Source organism: Passer domesticus, chromosome 3 (genome assembly GCF_036417665.1).
Source record: "Passer domesticus isolate bPasDom1 chromosome 3, bPasDom1.hap1, whole genome shotgun sequence".
NCBI lineage: Eukaryota > Metazoa > Chordata > Aves > Passeriformes > Passeridae > Passer > Passer domesticus.
Window position 1 is genome coordinate 29,792,986 of NC_087476.1, and position 24,876 is coordinate 29,817,861.

At 41.6% G+C, this 24,876-nt stretch overlaps 1 protein-coding gene across 4 annotated transcripts in view; it reads left to right on the forward strand.

Annotated features, from left to right (window-relative positions):
• Positions 1 to 214: 214 nt before the first annotated feature.
• The window catches only part of SMAP1 (small ArfGAP 1), an 89,730-nt gene continuing 65,068 nt past the window's right edge, over positions 215 to 24,876 (forward strand). For 3 of the 4 annotated variants that reach the window (XM_064412345.1, XM_064412346.1, XM_064412348.1), the window contains exon 1: positions 215 to 442. In XM_064412345.1, coding sequence (XP_064268415.1) covers positions 325 to 442 — 118 coding nt within the window. In that variant the 5' untranslated portion in view covers positions 215 to 324. The remainder of the gene's footprint in view (positions 443 to 24,876) is intronic. The other variant, XM_064412347.1, reaches the window with a different exon arrangement.

Genomic DNA, 24,876 nt, shown 5'->3' on the forward strand with positions numbered 1-24,876 from the left:
GGCACCGCTCCGTGCCCTTCTAAAGCCAGGACGGCGTTTTTTGCTCTTTGGGAAGCTTCGCGCAGGGGCGGCATCGCGGCGCGGCCTTAGGGACCCGGCGGACTATTTGTCACGCCCGGATAAGGGACTGCCGTGGGCAGGGTGGGCGTGTGCGCGCGCGCCATCCCGGTAGCGGGCGGGGAGGGAGGGAGGGAGGCGGAGGCGTCCGCAAGTAGTTCCGGTTGAGGAAGTCGGCGCTCGCGGCCGCCGGTTCCCGTGGCCGCGCCAGGGCAGGAGCGATCCCGGCCCCGCTCCAGCCCCGCTCCAGCCCCGCTCAGCCCCGCCATGGCCACCCGCTCCTGCCGGGAGAAGGCGCAGAAGCAGAACGAGCAGCACCAGGCCATCCTGGCCAAGCTGCTGCGGGAGGAGGACAACAAGTACTGCGCGGACTGCGAGGCCAAGGGTACGCGGGGCGGGGGGCGCGGGGCCCGGGCGCGGCGCTGCCCCGGCGCTCCCGGCTCGGGGCGGCCGCGGGGCCCGCTCGGGGCCGCGCCACGTCCGCAGGGGCGGCGGGACCGGCGGGCGGCTCCTCCCGACAGCGGGCCCGGGGGCGGCAGCGGCGGGCGGGCAGACAGACAGACAGACAGCCTGACCTTTCCGTGCGAGCCGCGCTCCGCTCTTCCGTGGGCTCGGCTGCAGCCGCCTCGTCCTCCAGGCAGGAGCCCCCAGCCGGGCTTTATGCAATGACCGGCCCAGCCCTTTCCTGAAGTTTCACGGCCGCGTCCGCTTCCTGCGCTGCCAGGTATCGATCTGGAGCGGGCTGGGGCCTTCGGGAAGGGACTGGCCCATGCCAGGGGGAGATGCCAGATGAGTTGAATGTCGGGTGTCCAAAACAATATACCCAGCCTTGCTGACTCAGCCAGAATGCCAGGCTCTGTTAATCTGGATGTCTGAGTCTGGTTAAATGTGTCACAGATGTGGCTTTGGCCATGAATGGAATTTTAAAGATTATATCACTGGCAAATCTTACAGTGTTTTAGTCTATTTTTTTTCCCTACACAAAAGTAGATATCTATTTGTGTTTGTATTTACCTTGGATTCTGTGGCTTTCAAATGGAAAATTGTAGCACATCCCCCTTTCATCTAGAGTCAATTTGTTATGATCTTATTCTAGGTAAGGTGGCTGCACAGTAAGTTATTAAGTCTAGAGCTTCCTGAATAACAATTGGGAGTTCACAGTGTATGATTAATGCCAGAGCTGCCTTGTCCAGTCCTTCTCCACATGAAGTGAAGGTGAAGTGTGAGTGAGCTTCGTTTGAGCAACCAGAAATGGCACTGTGTTTGTAAATCCTCTTCCCATCTCTGTGTGCCACTCCTTTTCACTGTGCACTCAAGTCATGCCAGGCACAATCAGAGAGGAGACTGTATTGTCCTAAAATAAACTCTTAGCAGTACATTATATGGATTACACCCAAGATAATGGGTCTTTATATATTTTGTAAATAACTCTGCCTAACCATTTCCTAACGGAGCTCCTCTTGCTCCCTGGCAGCTGGTTACCTTGTAAATGACTCTTCGTAACCAGTGGCTTTTTGGGAGAAGCACATTTCCATGTTTTATGTATTATTGGCACTTTGTATTTCCATGCTGAATGCTGCTTGGTGTTGCTTGCTGATGGAATTCCACATGTAAGTTGTTCTCTAGCATCGACCTCAGGCTGTGTTGCTCAAGATTGGAGTCCAGAATTCTCCAATTACTTGTCCTGTCTTCTGAATTTTCTCTTTCTAACTCTTGCTTATCAAAATATTTGTAAGTCTCTCTAGCCCTCAGTGCTTGGTGTCTTTTGCCCTTTCAGTCCAGCAGTGCTGACACTTTCAGCTTTCTTTTTCTTATATTTGTGTTAATGAGTGGTTTTATTCACTGTTGTTTTCTTTGGTGCCTTCTTTCATAACATCAGGCTTTGGTGTATCTTGAATTTGTTTTTTTTTCCTGTTCAGGCTCTGGAGGACCTACCAGTATCTCGACCAGGCTGTCTTCTGCTAGTGCATATTCATTCTGTTTTCAAATTTCTAGTAGACTATTTTACTTAGGTACCTACTAAAATCTGATGGCACTTTGGAAAGCTTCTTGCTTTTCTCTTTTGCTGTCTCTCTGTATGCCAGAAGCATGGCTTGCTTTCACTCTGTCTCCAGGAAAGCTGGCATGAAAATACTGGGTGATGCAATGTGAGGGACTTGTGGTTTGGCAGTTCCTCTTTTATTTATTCTATTCTTTCCTTCAAGTTTAAGTTGCATTTGCTTCATTCTGTTGTAGCAATTTTTATTTTCAATTTTGTATCATATTAGCTTTGTAGTGCTATCTGACTTTGCCTGTACTGTGTATGTTTGGGGTGTTTTTATAGTTGGAAGGAAGAGTGTGGAATGATAAACTTGCTTTAGTTGCAGCTCTTCTGAAGACACTTGACTGAGATGTGGCCATATATATGCAGTTTGTGGAGACTTCTTGAAGTTTAGGAAGTTTTCTTCTGGGAAGGAGGGTTGTGTGAACAGTGTTGAGATGCTTCCACTATATGCTGAAGTCTGGATTTCTGTATACTTCCAGAGTATACAGAAAAAAAGGAAACATTATCAGTTGTGAAGTTGAAAATCAAGCTTGTCATGAACATGCAGTGCCACTGTTGAACTCTTGCTGAAAGGCTGCAGCCAGCTGTTTTTTCCTAATGTGTTTCATGTTTAATCCATGGTGTGTGAGTGCTCATGACTTGCTGCTGTCTGGCAAAGCTGTAGTTTTGCTAGTCCTGGAATGCAGAGCTGTCCGAGGCAGCAGCTATTAACGTGGCTCTGTTAGCTGACCAGAGCCTGTCGGCATTCCCCAGCCTGTGAGGTGTCCTTCGCTCCTTGCAATGCTAACAGCATCCCTTTCATCTCTAGTCGTGTTTGTTATTGGTCTGGAGTTCCCTATGGTCAGTTCCACTGGAGAGCCTGTTGATCCTGGGTTCTGCAGAAATTAACATGAAGCCATTTGTCATTAACATGACAAAATGTTAAGGACTTCTCTTTCGTCAGTCCTAGTTCAGCGTGTCTTTAGTTTTTTTAATGTATTGTATTCTTTTTTTCTTTGCAATGTTGTCTGCTTTAGTTTCTGTTACTTTGCTCTCTTGTGTGAGCTTTGCTCCTTTGTCTGTCCTCCTTTCTGTTGCTCAGTAGGACCCTCCAAGTTCTGTGTTTTGTTTCTTTTTCTGTGCACCTAATTGTGGGGTAACATTAACTGAGTTGCAGTTGTCTTGCATCTTATTCTGGCAGTACTTAAAGACATTGTTTCAGTATGGTCTTTCAGATAGCTGTCAGTTCAGCACAGGCGCTTAACTGAAATTAATTCCTTTCTCTTACCCTAGATATCTCAGTATCTCTTAAACTTGATTATATTTACCCTGGGCTTCTTTTCAGATAGTCGCATCCAAAGGTTGTGGAAGTCTTGAGGATTATACTTGTATATCTAACTGCTATTCTTTGCGGCTCTGGGAATTCTTAAGTATCTACACATAATTTAAAATCTTACAAATATTCTTTTGACCCTAAAAACTGTATGTGTGGTCCTATTAGCATATTTACCACTCATTACTTTCATTGCATCTATTGTAATGCTACTGTTGAACTCTTCCTTCATATCAGTAAGACTTTTCTGCTGGCTTTTACTTCTTGCTTCAGAAAGGTGGTACAGGATCCTATCACTCCTGAGTTACTTAGCTTTCCTTGCCCACAGGTAGGACTGCCATATGCATTGCCTGCAAAGAAGTTTGAAGCATGCACCTTTTCAGTATTTATTGCATGCTTGCTCTGTGTAAGAATTAGAAAAGGTATTTCCTGGTCATCCTCAAAATAATCTTTCTGTCATTAGCAGTGGTCTTGTATCAAGAACAAACCTATCCTTTGATTTGTGGTCTGCTTCTTCAAATGTGAGGTATGCAGATACATTGGGTGGCTTTGTAAGGTGAAGAATACAGCTGAGGACACATCTGCCAGAGTAGCATGAAGTAACAATTAGGATTGCTGACCCTGGCAACAGTTTCTGGAAGTGATTTTTATTCTGTATTTGACTTTAGCCTGTTTAAATAGCTGCTATGAATCTAACTGTTGCTGCTAAATTGTGTTGGAAACTACCTGTTGTAGGGCCATACGGTAGTTGCCATATGTCACCTTCAAACTGTAAATCTTGCAGCCGTCAGAAAGACAAGATGATACTTCTGTGGGGAAGAAGCCTGAAAATTAAAGGTTCTGGAACTGTCTTTGCAATCACTGAGACTTTTGAATGAGTGAGGAGGCTGGGATGACATTTGACAAGGCAGTTCTTGTCTGTGTACTGTCTGTTCTTTACATCCCTATCTGAACAGCTGTCTGCATAAGGCAGTTGATGTCTTCCCAGTGTTATGTTACTAGGAAGAAGTTACAGTACTGTTTCTGATACTTGTAGGAAATAGTAGGGTATGTTGACAGTAGCTTAAGAGACCCTGGAGTTTTGAAAGAGAGGCAACTGAAATTCCTTTGTGATCCTTTTGTTTGTATAACTAAGTAAAGCTGGCAGGAATTGGAAGGATGTAGGAGAAGCTGTATCAGGTATGTAGACTATGCTGAAAGCTATTGTAAAGCATTTGAATTTTTCTTTTCATTGTAGAGGGAGGGTAATGCATTTTTAAAATTGTTGTTTCAATCCTGATATTTGAATCCCTTAAGGAATAAAACCTCTTAGAAATCTGCCAATTGAAGCCAAACAAAAAAACCTCAAACTGTTAACATCAGTCAGGGACCCTTTGACTATTGGGGCTATAATTTGCCATTTCTGAGTAGTTGGTACCTGCTTATAACATGCTAGAAGTCTTTTAGACTTGTATTCTTATTGCTTGACAGCAAGGCTGGTATTGTTAGGACGCTGATATTAAATACTGAATCAAGTACTTGGAAGTTGAAGTGTGTGATGAAGCACAAAAAGAGATTAGTTTCAAACATGATTAGGAACAGTAATCAGTCTTATGCTCCCCATTTACAGAGGCAGTCGCACTAGGCCAAGACTGATGGTGGCCTTCAGTTTACAGGCTTGCTTGCTCAGATGGACAGTCCTTTGATTCTGATGAATATTTTGTCCCCTTCTAAGAAAAAATAACGTGAATCTTCTCTGACATACCTTTTCTGTCTGCTGTGCTTGTATTTGGATGCTGTCTCTAATACCAATGGATTGACTACTGAAGTTTGTAAATTCATCTCCCTATCAAGAAAGCAATTACCTGAGCTGTCAAGTGCTTTAGATTTTTTAAAAACTGTAATCAAGTTAAAATAAGATAATTGGAAACGTGCAGACCTTGGTGTAAACAACTGTAGATGTTTTGGGCCTTCAGAAAAGGTGAATAAATTTCTGTATCAGAGGAAGTGTTCTGAGGTGGTTTTTCTGTTTTTTTCTTTTTCTTTTCTTTTTTTTTTATGTTTACTTACTTCATGCCTGCTAGTGCTTGAAGCCTGTTTAAATGATCTGTTACCAAAATCACAGTAGAAAGCAGCACACTGACACTACTGCTTGTTCAACCAGATTAAAATTGGTTTACTTAGGTTATAACATTAATGAGAATACTTTTCAGTGTTTATAGTTGTACTGTACAGTCATTGAATATCTGTACGTGACTGAAGACTTGGCCTTCTGTCTTGAGAGTGGCAGGTGTGGGCACTTGGGAGTGTGGAGAGAGACTCAACAGGACAGGCAGTGCTATGAACGTGTGTGCAGCTAGAACTTTAACTTCCCTAACACCTAACCAATCCCAAGCATGGTGTATCTTAGCATGGGGGAGAAAAGAAATACAGTTTAACTCCAGAAATATCTGGAGTATCCTAGATATGTTTACAGCTGTTCACACTCCTTTTTGTAGACATTCAAGTCTTGCATCTTAACTCTTCTATGGCTGGGAGACCAGCTTAAATATTTGTGTATGATCATCACTTTTTATGAAGCTGCCTTGCTGTTTACTTGTTTGATGTCTGGTCCTTTAAATGTCTTAATCTTGCCTGTATACTTTAATAGATAGTGTACATCTTTCTCAAGCAGATGGATAACTCTTACAGCTCACTGCCCTCAGCCTGTGCAAGGCATCAGCTTTTGCCTCACTGTCAGTGTAAGAAAGCTTTGTGACAGCTTGTTGACAGAGATCACACTAGGGCAAGGCACTGGCTACTGTACCTCCTCAGGTGAAAATCTTTTCTGTCTTCCTCCTCAGGTGGAGAAACCCCTGGGAGTACACTATGGGGAATAAAACACAGTTGTATGGTTCTGGAGGTCAGTTTCACGCGTCATCTCTGGTACAACTTCTAGCCCTGTATTGAAGTTCAGACACAAAGTACTAGCTTACTAGTCGCTGATGGTGCTGTATGGATATTCTGTACCAGTTGTTGCAAATAGCAGATGTTACTGCAGGTCACTTGGATCAAGAAATTGCTGGCGTTTCTTTGTGTGTTTCTTTTTCAGGGTTTGCATTGCTTCTGCAAGATAAGCTTGGGAAAGATCATGTGAGTCCAGCAGACTGGAATATGAATTGACAGATACAACTGGAGGCCTCTGGCTCTCCTGTGGGGCTTTGCAATATCCTTCCATAAGGAATAATGAAAGCAAAGCATTTTGATTCAGGGCTGTTCTTACTTAAACTTAGCAAATGAAATTATATATATTGAGCTCTAATAATAGTAAGGAGCTGTATCACTGGAAGTTCTAGTGATAATCTGGTACTTAGCTGCTAGTTTTCTGACCTTTTTGTCAAAGACAGTACCTTCAGAGACCCTTAAGGGCCAGAACCACTTTAGTCTCTCTTGGGGCTGTATAACCAGGATTTTTTTTCCTGATTTCCTGCTACAAAATAAAACTACCTCAATGCTCTAATTCTGTGTGCTCTTACCTGTTGCTGACATTGGTAGGATGAGACTGAAACTTAAGAATTAGTTGCTGTTGCAGCCCTGAGAAAGATAATTATCTCCCACATGAAAAGAGCCCTTAAGACTCCTCATTTGGTGGGAAAGAAGTACGGCAGCCTTAGCCTAGGACTTTGGAATGGGGTGTGGCAGTGTTGGGTGACACTAGTGGCCCCTGTAAGGAAGGGTGTTATCTCCATCTCCTGACTCTTACAGTGCAGAAAAATATTTTCAAATAAGTCACAGGAAATACGTTTAGCTTATAGTAGAAGAGGGTTATTTGCCAAGTTCAGGGCTTTTTACCCAAGTGGATGCAATTTCCATTCTTCATGACTTGAATGAACTTGACTATGTGAGACCCAATGCGGCAATGATGTGACTTAGAACTTAGCATTGCTTTGACAAGAGGCTGGATGAGGTGACCTCCAGAGGTCCCTTTCAACCCAATTATTTATGTGCCTACTAATAGAAATATTTGTGGGTCTTCTTATTTTTATTTTTTTTATGTTGCAAATATTTAGATTCTCTGAGGCATATTATACAGATGGAGAAATCCTTATATGCTTAGTTTGCTGCCCTATGTTTAGAAGTCATTGGCAGTCTAAGCTGTTTCTGTTGTGTGAACCATAAGGATGGGACAGTTCCTGAAAAGTGATTATTGCTATTGATGAGACCATGCTCTTGCCTTTTTAAAGTGCAAAACACTCCAGTTATTTTGATCAGGTCTACAGGTGTGTATCTTCAAGTGGCCCTGAAGCTGCAGTTCTGCCACCCTTCAGTGATGTGAAATAGCTGCTGCTGCAGGATGCTGTTGGTACCACTTGGTCTTTGCTTTGTTCCTGAATTTCCTTTTGCGTAATGGAATATTGATGTCTTCCATCTTTGGTCTGAATGCTATAAAGAAGAAAGAGCAACTGTGCTGTAGCCTGTATTATGTCCTTGTACATGAGGAAGCAATTAGATATATTAATATCTATGTGAGAAGCAGACTTTTAGGGAGGTACCCTTTCCTGGAAAGGTGACTCCCTCTTTAATTCATGCATCCTATAGGATTTAGGAGAGTCAATTATCAGCTGTTACTCAGGGAGTAGTCAGCAGTTGATTTAGCTCAGGTGTCACATTGTCTTGGACTGGCTCATAAGATTCATTTGAGCATGATTCAGCTTTACTTTAAGAACTCCGTTGCTTCACAGTGTCTCTTGTGGCCACAGCTAAATTCTCCTAGACATAGTGATTTTGCCTTGTGGACAGGCAAAGTTGTTCAGTGATACCTTATTTTTATGTTGAGGTGATTCTGAAGAGTTAGGCTGATGAACCCCTGACTAGTTAAATCCATCTTCACTGTACTGTCAGCAAGTTGTTTTCAGATATTATGGCAGAGTAAAATGAGTTAGGAGTGAGCTGTGATTTTTATTGGCATTGCTGAGTTGGATAGCTCACAGCTGGAGGACTGCCATGGGGTAGGTACAGGTGCTTAGGAAGGGCAGGCTGGGATGGTGGTAAAGGGGAGTTGCTGTGAGAGCAGTGGGATTGCCTGTAGCTTTACCTGGAGATAGGTGAGCCAGTTGAGAGCTTATGGGTCAGGAGTAGTAATGAGGATGTCCTCAGACAACTCAAGCCTAATGTTCAGAGGCTTTCTTGCTAATAGGGTCCTTGGGCCACCCTTATTATTTTCTGGGGAGAAAGCACAGCAGGAAGTAAGTAATCAAGAAAGCTTCTGGTGTGCATTGATGCCCATATCTCAATACAAGTGCTGGCAAAAAAGCAATGACAAGTTGAGAATGTAAAGGTTAGGAGTAGTCTTGGCTGCAGTGGTCATAAGATAGAAGAGTTCAGGATCTGAATTGGAGACATCAAAGCAAAAAGTAGGATTACAGCTGTAATCTTCAGAAAGGAAGATTTTTCTTCTCTTCAAGGATCTTGGAAGAATTGTTTGGAAGATGGTTCTGAGCAGAGAGAGCCAGGAAAGCTGGTTGACTACTTCTTTAAACTCTGGTGTGGCATATTGCAATGACTATATGTACAAAGGCACCAGGGGTCCTGCTTGAACAAATGAGGAGCTTCTGAAAAAGCTCAGACACAAAAAGGAAGCATATAACAGGTGGAAGCAGAAACATGTTGGCCCAGGGAGCCTGGAGACATCATCAAAGCATGCAAATGTGTCTAGGTCAGAAAGCCAATGTCCATGCGGAGTTTAATCTTACAAGGTGAATAGTAACAAGGGAGACCTTTACAGATCATTGGCAGAAAAGGAATGGAGAAAAATGTAGGCCTGCTGCTGAATGGGAGGGGAACTGCTCATAAGGGATGTGGACACAACTGAGACATTCAATGTAATCTTCACTTTGTTCTTTACTAGTTAGACGTGTTTTCAGCAATTCTAGGCAAGGAAGGCGTACTCTCAGTTAGTAGAGAAGGATCAGGTTTGGGATCACTGTACACAAGTCTGTGGGCTCTAATAGGATGCAGCCAGGAGTGAGATGGGGTGGCCAAGGTAATTTTGTGGTGACTATCATTAACTAAGGTCATGGTGACTGGGGGATGGGTTTTGGGGGCTGAACTCAAGCAAATGTCCTTACTATCTCTGGAGAGGGCAAGAAGGAATGTCTAGGGAACCACGGGCCAGTCAGCTTTGCCTCTGTTCCTGGAAAAGTGACAGACCAAATAATTCTGAAAACACATGGAGAAGAATGATGGGTAGTAGTTGGTATGGATTAATCAAGGGGTTGTAATGTGTGACCACTCTGATAACAGCCTTCCCCACTGAACCAAGCAAGATGACCAGCTTGGTGGATGAGAACAATGAGTGTTTTTTTTACCTTGACCTTTCATGAGGCTTTGGAAACTGTCTTGTAACCTCTTCTTTGGTAAGTTGATGAAATGCTTTCTGCATAAATACACAGTGAGGTTGATTGAAAATAGCTTAGAGGCTAAAATGCCAAGCTCAGGGTGGTGATCAACATCCTAAAGTTCAATGGGAGGCCAGTCCCTTTTGGTGTAGCTCAGGGTTTGTTATCAGGCCAGCACTGTTTAACATCTTCATTAATAACCTGTGTGACTGGATAGACCCCTCCCTTGGCAAACTTGATGGGATGCAAAGCTGGGAGGAGTGGTTGATAAACCAGATGGATGTGCTGCTGCTCGGGAGCAGGCAAGTGAACAAGTAGAAGAAATGAGCCAACAGGAATGTTATGAAATTAAACAAAGGGAAGTGCAAAGCTCTGTCCCTAGGGAGGGGATGTTGGCAGTGCAGAAGAGATACTGTGGATCAAAAATTTGTCACGAATCAGTAATGCACCCATGCCACAAAGAAGGCAAACCACATCTCGGACTGAATTTCCAGAAGAGAGTGGTCAGTGTGTGGGGGCAGGAGAGCCTTTCCTCAGCACTGATGAGACTGCATCTGTACTGCTGTCCTGTTCTGGGCTCCAGAAAGAAGCAGGGACAGACTGGAGCAAGTCTAGCAAAGTGGCATGAAGGGGAAGGTCTGTGTGCCTTACAGTCAAGTAGAGGCTGAGAGCGCTGAGATTGTTTAACCTGGAGGAGAGAAGACTGCTGGGGGGTTCTTATGCATGTGTATAAATAAATACCTGGTGACAGAAAGTGAAGGTGATGGAGGCAGACTGTCTGTGATATCTAGTGATAAGACCAAAAGGCAATAAATGCAAATTAAAACACAGGAAGTTACACTGAAAGATAAGGTTTTGTTATTGTTGTTTTGTTTGGTTTTCTGATGTTTTTTGTTTTCTTTTGGGGGTTTTTGGTTGGAGTTTTTTCTTTGTTTTGGTTTTGTTTGTTTTTCAGGAGTTTTTCTGTGTGTGTGTTTCTGGCTTTGTTTTTTTCTCCAGGAAAGGCTGAACAGGATCGGGTTGCCTGGAGAGGCTGTGGAGCATGCAATGTGGAAGCCCCAAAAATCTGACTGGGAACAGCCCAAAGCAACCTGCTGTGCTCTCTGTGCTCTGAGCACCCGGGCTTGGACTAGCTCATCTTCTAGGGTCCCTTCCAGTCTCTGCCACTTCAGATCCATTTCAGTTGTTGTACCACTTACAAGCTGATACGGAGTCCCACTGCAGATACCGTGTAATTTGTTTCCTCTTTCTCCCCAGTGAGCAAGTACCAGTCTAGGTCAATTTAAAGCAGATTCTTTGTTTAAAGTTGAAGTCCTTTATGAAAAAGTGATTAAACAGTAGTAAGTACAGACTGTAGTAGAGCTTTGAGTTTTCAAGAAATACAGAAATTTTGCTGTCCTGTGTACATCCAGAGATAAAAAGGACCAAATTGTCTAGTCATTTAAAGCAAATTGAGATGCTGTGGTAAAAGGGTTACTCATGTATTGTGTTTGACTGAAATGTTTAGCTGAGAGAACAACTTCACAACTTTAACTGCTCTGTAGAGCTGATAGAAAGTTGTTTAGAGCTAGTGTCCCTTGTGTCAGAAATTTCCCTGGATCTTAAAACTACTGGTTTGAGCTCCATATTATGCCTAACAACAATTTCCTCTGGAAGACTGGAGCAAAAAAGATTCTACAGACCTACGAAAGATACTATGGATTCCTGCTTTTCTTCTGTTCTGCCCTTATTTGATTCACGTTTGCTGGGAGCTTGTGCAATATTAGTTCTCTTAACATTTTTCTCTTGAATTGGTTCACAAAAATCTATTCAAACAAAACTGCTTTGTCTTAGTGATAACTTGGCAAATTTAAAATGTGAATGGATACATATATATATTCATCTTTGTTTACAGTAGACTCTGATTATGTGATATACTGCTAACTCCTGCTTATCTTCCCCTGTCTTGTCTTGATCACTTGTTGCTTTCCATTACATGATAAACTTGCATGTCTGAGTGTATATTCTCAAGGAACTCCTGCCCAGTGCTATGAAACAACCCAATCAAGAGAACTTGAGTTCCTGCCTTCTTTCCTGCTTATCCAAAATACTGATGGGATTTGTCTTCCTTTGACCAGAGAAGCCAGATGCTTTTCTGCTCTGAGGTAACGATCTGAAGAGGACGAAGAACTAGGAGGAACAGAGAACATCCTTGTGCTGCAAGTCTGTGATAGACGTGGATATAGGGAGTGCTGATGTTGTAGCTTATGGAGTTTGTGATGAGATTTACGGGGGAAGCTGGTCTCTGTGGTTTTGGTGTTTTGCCTGTCTCAGTAGTCCTAAACTGTCAGTTGCCCCTTTCCTCTATTCAGGAAAGGTGTTTGTTTCTGGTAGATGATGGAAGAAAAAGAGACTGTAGCTCAGTGCTTGCCGGAGTGGAGCTGTGGACAGCCGTGTGTGAGTTGGAGGCAATGTTGCCAAGCAACAGATTTTGGAGGTGTGGTTTGGTGAAGGAGCAGATCTTTCTCTAAAAGCTGTGTCAGGCTATGATTTTTTTGTTTAAAAAAAGAAGAAAAAAAATGGAGTAGGTAATTTTCTCTCTTGCATGGATGTGAAAAGGAATGCAAAATTCCACATTCAGCGATTGATTGCTATACAAGAATGTAATGCATTTTTACTGAAGTCTTTGAATGGAAATGAGTAAAGTTTCATAGTATAGGACTTCATTGGTATGATTAAAGTCTGTAGTAGTCATATAAGAAATTGTGCAAAAGATAATGGAAGTAATTTATCATGTAACCTGGTATTTCTGAATGCAGCTGAACTTGCAGATATGGCAGTGAGGGATGGTCAGAAATGGATGATCATTTGAAATAAGCTCCTGGCAGTGTGTGCTGAAGTACTTAGGGTTTAAATTTGTCATTCATAACAATAAATAGAAGCAACCAATATATTGATAAATAATGATGCTTTTATAATATAGGGGCTGATTATCCCATTAAGATGTGTGTGTATATATATATTATATGGGGTATTTGTTCAGTTGTGTATTATCTGTAGAATGACAGAAATATCCCTTTAAACATGGCAGATGCCACACTTTATGTGCACCCTTTAGATCTTCAGAGGAAGTGTGCTTGAGCACTTAAGCAGGAGTGAAACCAAAGAGGCATGTCAGTAAGACACTGAGTGCAGGCTTTTTGTGTTTGTTCTCATTGTCAAGTGATACCTGGTTTATCCTCAACATTAAATGCGCTGAGCTGCTGTACTGGGGTTCTCTGAGAGTGGGGTGACTTTCCATAGCAGCACTCATGGTGCTGTGCTTTGCAGCTCTGGAGGGGCATTGATGGCACACCAGTGTTTCAGCTGGTGCTGAGCAGTGCAAGTGCTGCATCAAGGCTGTCCCTTCAGCCTCCCCCCAAAGCCACTGGACTGGAGGTTTGTGAAAGTTTTGGAGGAGATGTAGCCAGGGCAGCTGATCCAAACAAACCTAAGGGACAGGCTGTAACAAGTGACAAAGTAAAAGCTAAGAGGAAGCAGGGGAATGGGGAGGTTTTGTTGTTAGGGTGTTTGTCTTCCAGAGCAACCAACTGTGTACTGACACCTCGCTTCCTAGGAAGTGGATATCACCTGCTGATAGGAGAATAAATATTTTTCTTCTTACTTCTGCATATGGTCTTTGCTTTTCTTTATTAAACTGCCTTTATCTTGACCCATGGGGGTTTTGATCTTCTTTTCTCCTCTTTGGTGGGTGCATGATGACCAGACAAGCTTTATGCACCACAACCTATTGAGGGTTTCTTGTGTGTTCTAAGTACAAAGTAACTGTCACTTTCATTTACAAAGACTGTGAAGCCTTGGTTCCATTTTCTAGGTGTTCTGCAGCATAGAGCAACTGCATAGTTCTGCAGTTTTCATTACTGAAAGAAGTAATGCTAACTACCCCTTGACACTTGTATTTTTCACTGATTTCTGTGGAGCTTTCTAGGTGTTCATGGAGTCCCTGCTTTAAAAAGGTTACTCCAAACATGTATTTATGAACATGAACACAAGGATTCTGTCGAGTGTTTGGTCTTAAGTGAAAATTTGAAAAATACAACAGATCCAAGATCTCATGCCTGAGAGGCTTGCAAAGTTTTGAGAGCAAATTTGGACAATCGAGAACATCTCAAGCAACCTTAATCCTCCTTTGAACTCATACTCACAAGTCAGTATTCCAGATTGAATGCAGCTATTGCTTTGGTATTGTATTCCGTTTCTCTTCTGGCATCTGAAGGAAATGATACTTTGAGGAAAAATACTGTGCAGCTACAACTTATTTTCTACACAAAATACAGAAGATCACTTTGGAAAAATAACTTGCACAAAAAACCCTCCCCACTTTCTCTCAATTTTTTAAAATGCAAATCTAGTTAAATCAGCTGTGAAGAGCACTACTTAAAAGCAAATTTGTTCTTCTCTTTCTCAGTCACATGTAGCTGATATAATGATGTCTGAGTATTGATGATTGTCTGTCGTGCTGGAATGTTTAACTGTTAGTTTGAATTATATTTAATTTAGTATCATCATGCAGGAGACCAGCATAGTTTTAGGAAGCAAGAAGATGCCCTTAGAAAACTGCAAAGCACATTTAAACCTTGAATGTGTAGCATGAGGCATTTGAATTGTGTATAAATAAGTTACTTTGTGTTTACAAATGACAGAATTTTCAAATACTGGACTGAGTTTTTCCTCAAAGAGTTGAAAGGTGAAATACACCTTAGACTTGTTCAGAACAGCTGAACAAAACCCTAAGCAGCATGATTTAATTAGATCTGATTGAGATATGAAGTTAATCTAAGTGACCTCAGGAAGTCCATTTATGCCTAGATTATAGTTCTTTTGTTCACTGACTGAGGAAATACAGATGTTAACACCTGCTCTTTAAACGATAGATCTCACAGAGCATAGATGCCTTCAGTTGTGTGGATTGGCTCAAACCTAGATTCAGGGAGGGGTATTGAAGCACTCCAAGGTGGGATCCACTTTCTGAGACTTGGGCAGAGTGCAGTATTGGGGTGTAGCTGCCCTGACGTGCAGGTCCTGAGCATTTGTGGGGAGGGTTTGTGTCTATGACACTGGAGCTTCAAGTGGAGAAAAGGTGTGATTCTGCCTGTCCTCTTCAGCCTGTTCTTTTCCTCAGTCTTCTGTTCATTTAGTACCCTGAGCTCCACTGGAAGTTCTGCTCTGAAGATTGATAATACCATTACAGTAAACTCAGGGGTCAAGACCAGAGTTGCATTTGTGAGGTACGCTGTTCCTGTGTGGATAGATAAAATGTAGGACAATAGAGATAGTGGTGAAGGTATTCTCACCCCTAAGGAGTTACAGCTGTGCCAATTATCAAGCATTAAGAACAAGCCTGCTTTTAATGGGCCACAGCTGGATCCAATTAAGAGGGGTATTGTAAAAGAGCAGGTTGGCTGGTGGAGAGGTGAGATGGAGTTTGTTGGCTGTGCTGAGAAGAAGGAGTCAGTGCTGTGAGGAGCTGCTCATGAAAATCACCAAGAAGGTATGAAACCTTTGCAGCAAGATGGCAACAGTTGGCGGCCCCGACGTGATCAAGGACCCAGAATGGTGCTGGCAGTGTGTGCAGCAGGATACAAGCTGTGTGACAGAAGTGGCAAATGGTATGGCCACAGCAGCAGGGGGTGCCTCAGCAATAGCATGGCCCCTGAGGAGTACGGGGGGTGGTTTGCTAAGTCATTGCAACACGAGCACTGGAACAACAGCAACATGGAGCTCTGAGAGGCAGAGTCAGGGCTGCACAGACAACATGTAAGAGAAGCCCTCTAAAAATGTATAGTGGCCATCTCCACAATAATCCGACATGATTGGGAGTGGGCTGTAGGGCAAGGTGCAGCTGGAGATGAAGCCCAGTGTAGCAATGAGAGCAGCAGGGGAAGCTGCCTGATCTGGACCTGACAGATTTTGACACCTTAGGTACGTGTGAGTTGCTGGGGACACAATGAGAAATAACATGGAGTGCCGAACAGATGGTTTGTTTGCTATACGTGGAAAGGAAAAAAAAAAGAAAAAAACAAAAAAGCAACAACAACAAAAAAACCCAAAAACAAACAAAACCTGTAAAAACCTGTGAAATATAGTGTCAAAAAGGGGGCAAGGCAGCTGCAGATTTGGCTGCTGCCTGGAAATCACTTTATAAGACTTTAAAAGAATGGAAAACAGAGCAAGACAAGAGAGGCTTGCAATGATCAACTAATACAACAAAATCTGTAGAAGGAAGAAGAGAGTTATTAAAACAGCAGTGGGGATTGGGGAAAAAGTAGCTCTATTATTTAGTATGGTGTATTTGTTTGCTAATGAAACATGTGCATTTTGTTTGTGATGCAACTATGAATCTTTGATTAAGCATAAGTTTAAAAGTTTATATTCCATAAGCATAAGTACACTTGACAGATGCTGGATCAATGTTGTTCAAAGTCCTGTAGCTATAAAGTTGTACAGCTGTGGATATTGTCAATATTCTAGAGATATAAATATAAAGGTTTCTGATTATATGTAATGTAAGTTTGGGTAATGAATCAGTATAAGAGTTTCTGATGATCTGTATTGCAAGTTTGGGCAATGAATCAAAAACTTTGTAATTAAAAGAAAAAGGGGGAATTGTGGATAGATAAAATGTAGGAGAATAGAGATGGTGAAGGTAATCTCACCCTTAAGGAGTTACAGCTGTGCCAATTATCAAGCATTAAGAACAAGCCTGCCCTTAATAGGCCACAGCTGGATCCAGTTAGGAGGGGTATTGTAAAAGAGCAGGTTGGCTGGTGGAGAGGTGAGATGGAGTTTGTTGGCTGTGCTGAGAAGAAGGAGCCAGTGCTGTGAGGAGCTGCTCATGAAAATCACCAAGAAGGTATGAAACCTTTGCAGCAAGATGGCAACATTCCTGTGCCTGACAGCTGTGGTATATTAGTGTTTGAGGGTGGGTTAATGAACTCTCTGTAGGTAAGACAGATGAGATGAATGGTGCAGCCTAAAAATCTACCTGATCTGTTCTACATAACCTGAAGAGGAAGTGAGACAGTATGTGGAGGAGGATTATAGATGAATGTCTGCAGTGGATGTGGATGCCGGTGGGATGGCAGAGAGACTCAGAATAGTAAGAAGAGGGAAAACTCATGGGTTGAGATAAAGACAGGTAAAGCAAAAGCTGTGCCCACAAGCGAGGCAAAATAAGGAATTAAGCATCAGCAGGTGGGTGTTCAGCCTTCTCCAGGAAAGCAGTTCTGTCACATGTAATGGTTATGTAGTTACTCACTCCAAATGTCTCTTTCTCCTTCTTACTCCAGTTTTTATTGCTGAGCACAGTGTTGTATGCCATGTCCCTTTGGTCAGATGGGGTCAGATGTCTCAGCTGTGTCCCCTTCTGGCCTCTTGCCCACCCCCAGCCTCCTCACTGGCAGGACAGTCTAAGAAGCAGAAAAGGCCTCAATGGTATGTAAGCACTGCTCAGGAATAACTAAAACATTGTTATGTGTTATTGGCACTGTTTTGGTCACAGATTCAGCATGCACCACCCTAGGGCTTTCTATGAAGAAAATAAACTCCATCCCCACATAAACAAATATAGCAGAGAGGATTGGTACATGAAACAATCTGGCTGGTCCTTACAGATTTCAGTATATTTCTACTGTCTAGAGGCTGAAATTTGGCACTTTACTTTGCCTGCTCATGGCTGCTTGAACAGGTGTACTTTTTGCTCAGTATAAACTGATGGGGTGGCCAGGCCTAGAGAGTGGTGAATGGAGTCACATCCTTCTGGTCACTCGTGGGGTTCCCCAGTGCTCAAACTTTGGTCCAGTCCTGTTTAATATTTCTGTCAATGATCTGGATGAGTGTCTAGAGTGCACCCTCAGTCAGTTTACAGATGATTTGGATTGGGTGGGGCTGTTGATTTGCTGGAAGGAGGCAGGAAGGCTCTACAGAGGAATCTCAACAAGCTCTATCCATGGGCTGAGGTCAGTTGTATGAAGGTTCAACAAGGCCAAGTGCTGGGTCCTGCCCTTGGGTCACAACAACGCCCTGCAGTGCTACAGGCTGAGGGCAGAGTGGTTGAAAAGTTGCCTGATGGAAGAGGACCTGGAGGCGCTGGTTGACAGCAGCTGAACGTGAGCCAGGGTGTGCCCAAGAAGGGCAGTGGCATCCTGGCCCATGTCAGCAATAGTGTGGCCAGTAGGACCAGGGCAGTGATTGTCCCTCTGTGCTTGGCACTGGTGGGGCTGCACCTCAAATCCTGTGTCCAGTTCTGGGCCCCTCACTGTGAGAAGGACACTGAGGTGCTGGAGTGAGTCCAGAGAAGGGCAGTGGAGCTGGTGAAGGGTCTGGAATGCAAGTTCTGTGAGGAGCAGTTGAGGGAGCTGTGGTTGTTTAGTGTGGAGAGGAGGATGCTTAGGGGAGCCCTAATAATTTTGCAGTTCTCTGAAAGGAGGTAGCCAGGTGAAGGTTGGCCCTTTCTCCCAGGCAGCCAGTGACAGGACAGGAGCAAGTGGCCTCAAATTGTGCCAGGGAAGATATAGATTAGATATTGAGGAAAATTTCTTATCTGAAAAGTTGGTCAGGCATTGGAACAGGCTGCCCAGCTCCACTGCCTGAAGTGCTGAATCATCATCCCTAGAAGAATTAAAGATCAGGTAGATGTGGTACTTGGCCATGTTTGGTTAATGGTGGACCTTTAAGATGTCTTTTCCAACCTTAAAGACTCCGATTCTATGGCTCTTGGATAAAGAACCTTCAGTCTTTGGTTTCTCTGCATCTTTTATCAAATTTAGGTTCTTGTTGGAGGGGTTATGGGAGTCCATTTACCTTCTTTGTTGTGTTTGAGAAAGCACATCTCTGGAGTCTCTGAGGACTGCACAGAGCTTGTACAGTTTGTGGAGTGTTTACTTAAGGATCTCTTCAGTTATATTTGGAGGGAAAAGGTAAAGGAAAGCTGATTAATGCAATTGCTAGATAATGTCTTGTAGAGAAAGGTTCAATCTTGTTTATGGTGAACAGGCTATGATAAGCCTGTCTTGCAAACAAATGTTATCTCTGAGGGTTTTTGTCATAGTTAAAGGAAGAACTTCAATTACTGACTGAAGGTTTGGTTTTTTTTTTTCTTAAGCAGGTGCTTATATAATCTTTATCCTTTGCCTGGGTGTGCAGAGGGGTTGTTACATCCTAACAGTGTAGTGTAGGTTTATAAATTTCTTTTCAGTGATGCTTTTAGTTAATGCTTAGCTATCAGCTTATGAAAACATTTTATAAGGGCTCACTGTTGCCCATTTTCCTTTTATTTCTGCATATAAAAGGAATATAAATTGTAAACTTAAAACAGTAAGTGGTTTAGCATTTCCTTGCTGACAAGGGAAAATTGCAGTCAAGACCTGCCCCAGAAGCTTCCTACTAATACTGTAATATGCTACATAACCTTGTCTTTTTTAGAAAGCACCAAATGCTGCTAACAGGAAATGACAGCTTGCACACCTTATTCTTGCAGCCTGAACTCTGACACAAGCAGTCTTTCTCTTCACGAGTGAGCAGGCAGGATAAAATTGGAGTGCTACCCCTTAGCCAAATTGAAATTTTATTTCTGAGGCTCTTAGGTTCTTGAATGTACCAGGGTGGGCACCCCTGTCATCTCTGATGCTTGGGGCACTGACTTTACTTTCTAAAGGGTGCTGTAGCACCCACAAGGCTGCTAGGAGTGCTGTGGCTGTGTCCTGTGCATGTGTTCTCCCTGTGCAGTCACTGACACGTGCTCAGGCTGTCCAGGCGTGGTTGCCAGCCAAGGGTCAGGAGCTGCTCTCTTGGCAGTTCAGAAGTTGCTGATGATTCTGCTTACCTGGCTGGTGTGGGGATGGGTGAAATCTCAGGTGTGAAGTACTTCCAAGTCAGGAATGCCAACTTTGGGAGATGGTGTCAAAGGAAGCTTCCTTGCAAAACACTCAGGTATGCTCAGATATTTTTATTAAAAATAAGTGTTTTAATGACGTAGGTGTTTTTTTTTAAATTCTGTCATCTGATTCCTAAGAGAAATAGGACGTCTCCGGGGGACAGTTCCCCAAAAAACATTGTAATCTCCATTTTCTTGTAATTTACGTGAGGAGGGATCAACTGTGTATTTGTGTACATAACTTAACCGTGAAGTCTAAATATTGTATTTTATTTCACAACTTAGCTTGTATGTCCTATAATCACCTATAATATTTAATAAAATTACTTTATTTTGGAAAATGAATTTGTTAATAAGGCAAAACAAAATTCTTTCACTTTGTCATCTTACTAGATTGCTTGTGCCAAATGGCTGTTAGACAAGGAAAAGACCTGTTCATTTCAAGAATAAGCTGGCAATACCTGTGTATCTCCAATAGCTAATGTAACCAACCAGTCCTCTGATTTACAAACTGCACTTGCATATTCCACACTTCATTTTCTGTGTAAAGCTTTTACTGTTTGAAATTACTTGGATGCATTCCAGAATTAAAGTTGTTATGAAGTCAGCCACTTGTTTTTGTGGCTTAAACACAGAGTTGAAGAAACATTTATTTCACTGTACTTCTTTTCTAGGTGGGGCTCTATACAACACTTGAAATTTCTTTGACGTGCTTTTAGCAGTTTTTGATGCTACAGAAGCAAGTGACTAAGTGAGCTGAAGGAAGAATTTAAACTGGTACATATTTCTCTCTCTGACTTATAGAGGTGGGACAGAGTTGTGCAGGGGAAGAGTTTCATTCATGGTACTTCTACTGAGCCTATTTGGAGTTATGAATAGGTCTGCACTTAATGGATTTTTTGATGGCTTTCATGAAAAATGGTTATCCAAACCAAAAGACAAACTTGGAGGAATTCTGTCCATGAAACTCTTTACCACCTATGAGACACTGGTTAAAAATAGCTAAGCAATGCTTCTAAGGCTTGTCTTCCCACTGTTCCTGCAGTATACCTTGAACCACATGAATCTAGCTGCTATTCATCTGGGCTCTGGAATAGTGTACTTGAGGTTTCTGCCTTCAGAGCAATTTCATGCTGTTGAGTTGGACTTAATTTAAAAATATGAAAACATTTTTTTAAACAGTTCTTGTTTGAGCTTCTGTCATGCTTTTCTAAATGTGGTAAATTTTAAGTTGTCAAATTCTGGTCTTGACTCTTTGAACACAGGCTTACTAAGCCAGCTGTGAAAGACTGCTAACAACTACCATTTATGCCTTTTGTTGCCTTTGTTTATATAAAAAAGTATTTTGCTGCATACTTTGACACCTTAAAAGCACATAGACTGTGTTTGTGTAGTTTTCCCAGTCGTAGGTATGGAAATAAAGCAAGGAAACCTCTTCTACTGTAAAGGAAGTTATACTTAATGTTAGAAGATGTGACTGACATGAGAACATGCTTCAGGCTATTTGTTCTGTTTAATCAGAAACTAATTCAGTGGCTCAAGTGACGAGTAAATAGTCCTTTATCAGTAGTCTCAAGACTTAAGGTTCAAGGGCCTTGAAGAACATTTCCTAGAATAAAGATTCTTGTACTGTGGTTCTTGCGTGATTTCCTTTGCTTCAAGATCTTTATGCGAGATTTTTTATTCTTTCAAAGGTTTGCTTAATTCACAAAGTCTCTTTCAGTGGACATTAACATTGCAATTAAGCTTTTCATATTGGGGGTGGTGGGTGCTATTTTCTTGAAGGATTTGTTTCAATCTGCCCACCCCATCAAGCCAAGGAGTCTGTGAATCAGAAATGGAGATGGTGGATCTCCCTTTTGTGTGAAAAGCTAAGCAACCACCAATGAAATTAGTAAGAGATGGTCTTTGAACCAACAGGATTAGACTTCAAAAACATGATAGTAAATTATTTGTTTGGAGCATTTCAGTATTATTTTGATTTAATTGCTGTCTCTAATGTGTTATATTTTGAGCAGAGTAACTTGGAGGAATGAATCTCTGTAAGTTCTGCCTTGTTCTTTTATTCTTCCCTGAGGAGTCACTGGAGAAGGGACTGTTTTGTGTTGACTCTGATCTTCTTGTATTGAATTGAATTACATAAAATACAACTACTGCTTACTTGGTTTTTCTTCTTTTCTCTCTACCTGCTGTGAAAGGGTGCTTGTCTGCTGTTCACAATCTTTATTTGTATCTCAGCTTGGAGAAGTTACAGATATTTTTGAAATATATTCTTTCGTAACTTGGTTGAAATTTCGAGTAGCAGAACACTTGAGCAGTATGAATTGGGTGTAGGAGTAATGCAAAGAGAGAGAGAGCATGGGTGTGCTTGGATTGATGCAACGACTGAGGCTTTCTTTGGCCAAAAGTGATAGGTTTTGGGAACTGACTAGCAACCACTCAAGATGAGTCAGGTGTGTAGATTTTCTTGTAGTTAATTCTCTGTTCCACAAGATGGAGCCAGTTCTTTGGGAAATCAAGTCTGTTAAACAGCCGCAGGATTTGGGGAAACAAATGAGAGTTAAAGTGAATTCACTGCACTTCTGGGTAAAGGACAGGCAGGGTGCTGTTGAGCGAAAAAAGGAATTGTAGTCTGTCAGAAGTCTTTAAATAAGTTGGCCCAAGATAAGTTTACTAACTTTGCATCTCTAATACTGTCTGTAGCACTCTGTTAAGTGTAATTCTTGGTTTGCTTCTTTATAGAATTTCTAACTGGTAACTGCAAGAATGTAAAGTGAAAACTAGCTTTGTGTTTATGTACCTCTATCATACAAACCATATTTAAAGCTAGTTTTGACAAGCTTTTTTAATTTAAAATTTTGTCTCAAAACTTATTAATTTCCTGGTAAGATGGTTTTATACATATATTGTAAAAGATGCAGAATTATTCACTGAGATGTAAAATGGTTGTCCTTCCCTTTAACAACATGTGTGAAATTGAAAGGCTTCATGATTGCTTTTTCACCCTAATTCAGATCTCTGAGTTCTCTATAAGTTAAAATGTTTCGTGAGAGGTGTCAGCACCTGTATTGAACAAAAGGAGTGTTTCAGTATTAACTGCAGTTACAGAATGCTGAACAGGTGGTAGGGTACTGATGGAGGGATGGAAAATCTGAATTGGTGTAATATGAAAAGCAACAATCATTGTTCGACTTTATAGTCAAATCTGCAGTGATCTTGTTCATTTGTGGAGGTCTCCCGGTTATGTCATGTTCAAATACTTTTCATTTTCTTTTGCCTCTTTATTTAGTTTGCTCTGGTCTCCATTGCTTGCTTTTTAATTTAGTTTTTCTTTTTTTTTTTTTTCTTAGCATGTTTGTGTGGCAGGTTCTCCTACTCTGGCCCAGTCTTTCCTGATAGTGTATAATATTTCTTGCTAATTTCTTACTGCAGGTGGAAGCAGAGTAGAGGATGGAGTGTTGACTGAGATGTTTAAAACAGTTAAAAGATTTTTTTAACTAATTAAATGGAAAGCTAAAGCAATATTTCACACTGTATTGGCTGCTTGGAGTTACTGTTACTATACTATACTGTTCCTATATGAAGCTTTCATGTTTTTTCTCATGCTGATAAAAGTACTTTTTCCTCAGTATTTTAAATGAACTGTACTGTGTAAGCCTTGTTTTGTACCTGATGCAGTACTATGCATGTGCTGTGCAAAATAAAACTTAAGCAGTTGGAGTAAAACTTAAATCATGGACATACAAAACTGATGTATTTTGTGTTTTATTTCCTTTGAAAATGCACTATACCAGCTTCAGCATTACAATTCCCAACATTATTCTTGCCCAAAGATGTTTGTCAGCTGTACTCACAAATAGATGGTTGTATTGTGTAGAAGTGCATTAGGCAGGTTTGTCAGCAATGTGTGAATTTTTATTGTGGCTTCTTCAATCAGCTTATTTCTAATATAGTGGAGCAGAACACATGGTCCTTTCTGAGTGAGTTAATGGAGCCAGAGAAGAAAGTGGTATTTGGGAGTATGTGCACGAATGTATGTATGGCTTTTTTAAAGCACGTGCAAGATGGAGTGCAGCTTAAATAATATGAAGGAGAAATCTGTCATCAAAAAATTGTATCCTGAAAAAAGGGAAGTGTGAGGAAAAAGTTGGAAAGATTTTGAAATATGCTGAGAGAAAAGCTTTAGCTTAACCAGAGAGTATGTAAAAATGATGCCTTTTTCACAAAATTCACACTTTGATGTGCACTTTAGAATGAAAGTGGCATGTGAGATTGGATAACTTTTTCGGCAATTTAAAAATTGGCTTGAAATCAACTTATCTGAAGAGTTTTATCTAAAATTATGTACATTTCTTTCAAGCTCTTTATTGCTTAAGTTTTAAACAGCTGAAGTTGTTTTTTTGAAGTGTTCACAGTTTTTTAATAGCTGTAGATATTTCTGTGAGTAGGGAGAATGTTGGTGCTATACAATAACTATACTGGCATAGAAGTCTACTGTAACTAGAAATAGTCTCCAGGATTTTTCTCAAATTCATGAGTTATCTAAAACATCAGAAAACTTAAAGATATAACAGGCTACGTTGTTTCTTGGTGGCTAAGAATTTATTTCATTTTTAGGGCTCAGATAGTTTCTAGCAAAGGACTCCTTAAATACCACAAATATGTCACAGTTAGTGCTGTTTCTATGCACCTGATTGAATTCTAATATATATTTGTGATGTCCCTTTGGTCAGTTGGGGTCTTGTGTCCCTGACTCTTCCTTCCTGGCCTCTTGCCCTATCCCTGCTTGCTGGGTAGGGATGGAAAAGCAATCCTTGACTGTGCAATCACTGTCCAGCTGTAGCTAAAGAATTACTGTTACCAGAACTCCATAGGAGCTGCAGTGCAGCAAGTTAACTCCATCCCAGCTAAGCCAAATGTTGAGAAATGTTGCTTGGTGTTTTTCATTTAACATGGAATAGCTAAGGCTCCAAATTAATTTCTGTGAAGCTGTATGATGGCTCAAATCCACCTTTCTGTTTAGCTCTTACAAGAAACTTGCACTTATGCTGTGTTTAAATTTCCAGTCAAAATTCATCACTCCTTTTTATGAAGGCAGCTGAATTGCCGTTGTCAGTAAGACTAAATACATGCAATAAACTTGTGTGCCTAAAAAAATAACCTCGTTATTTTAAGGATTCTTTAAATTGTATGT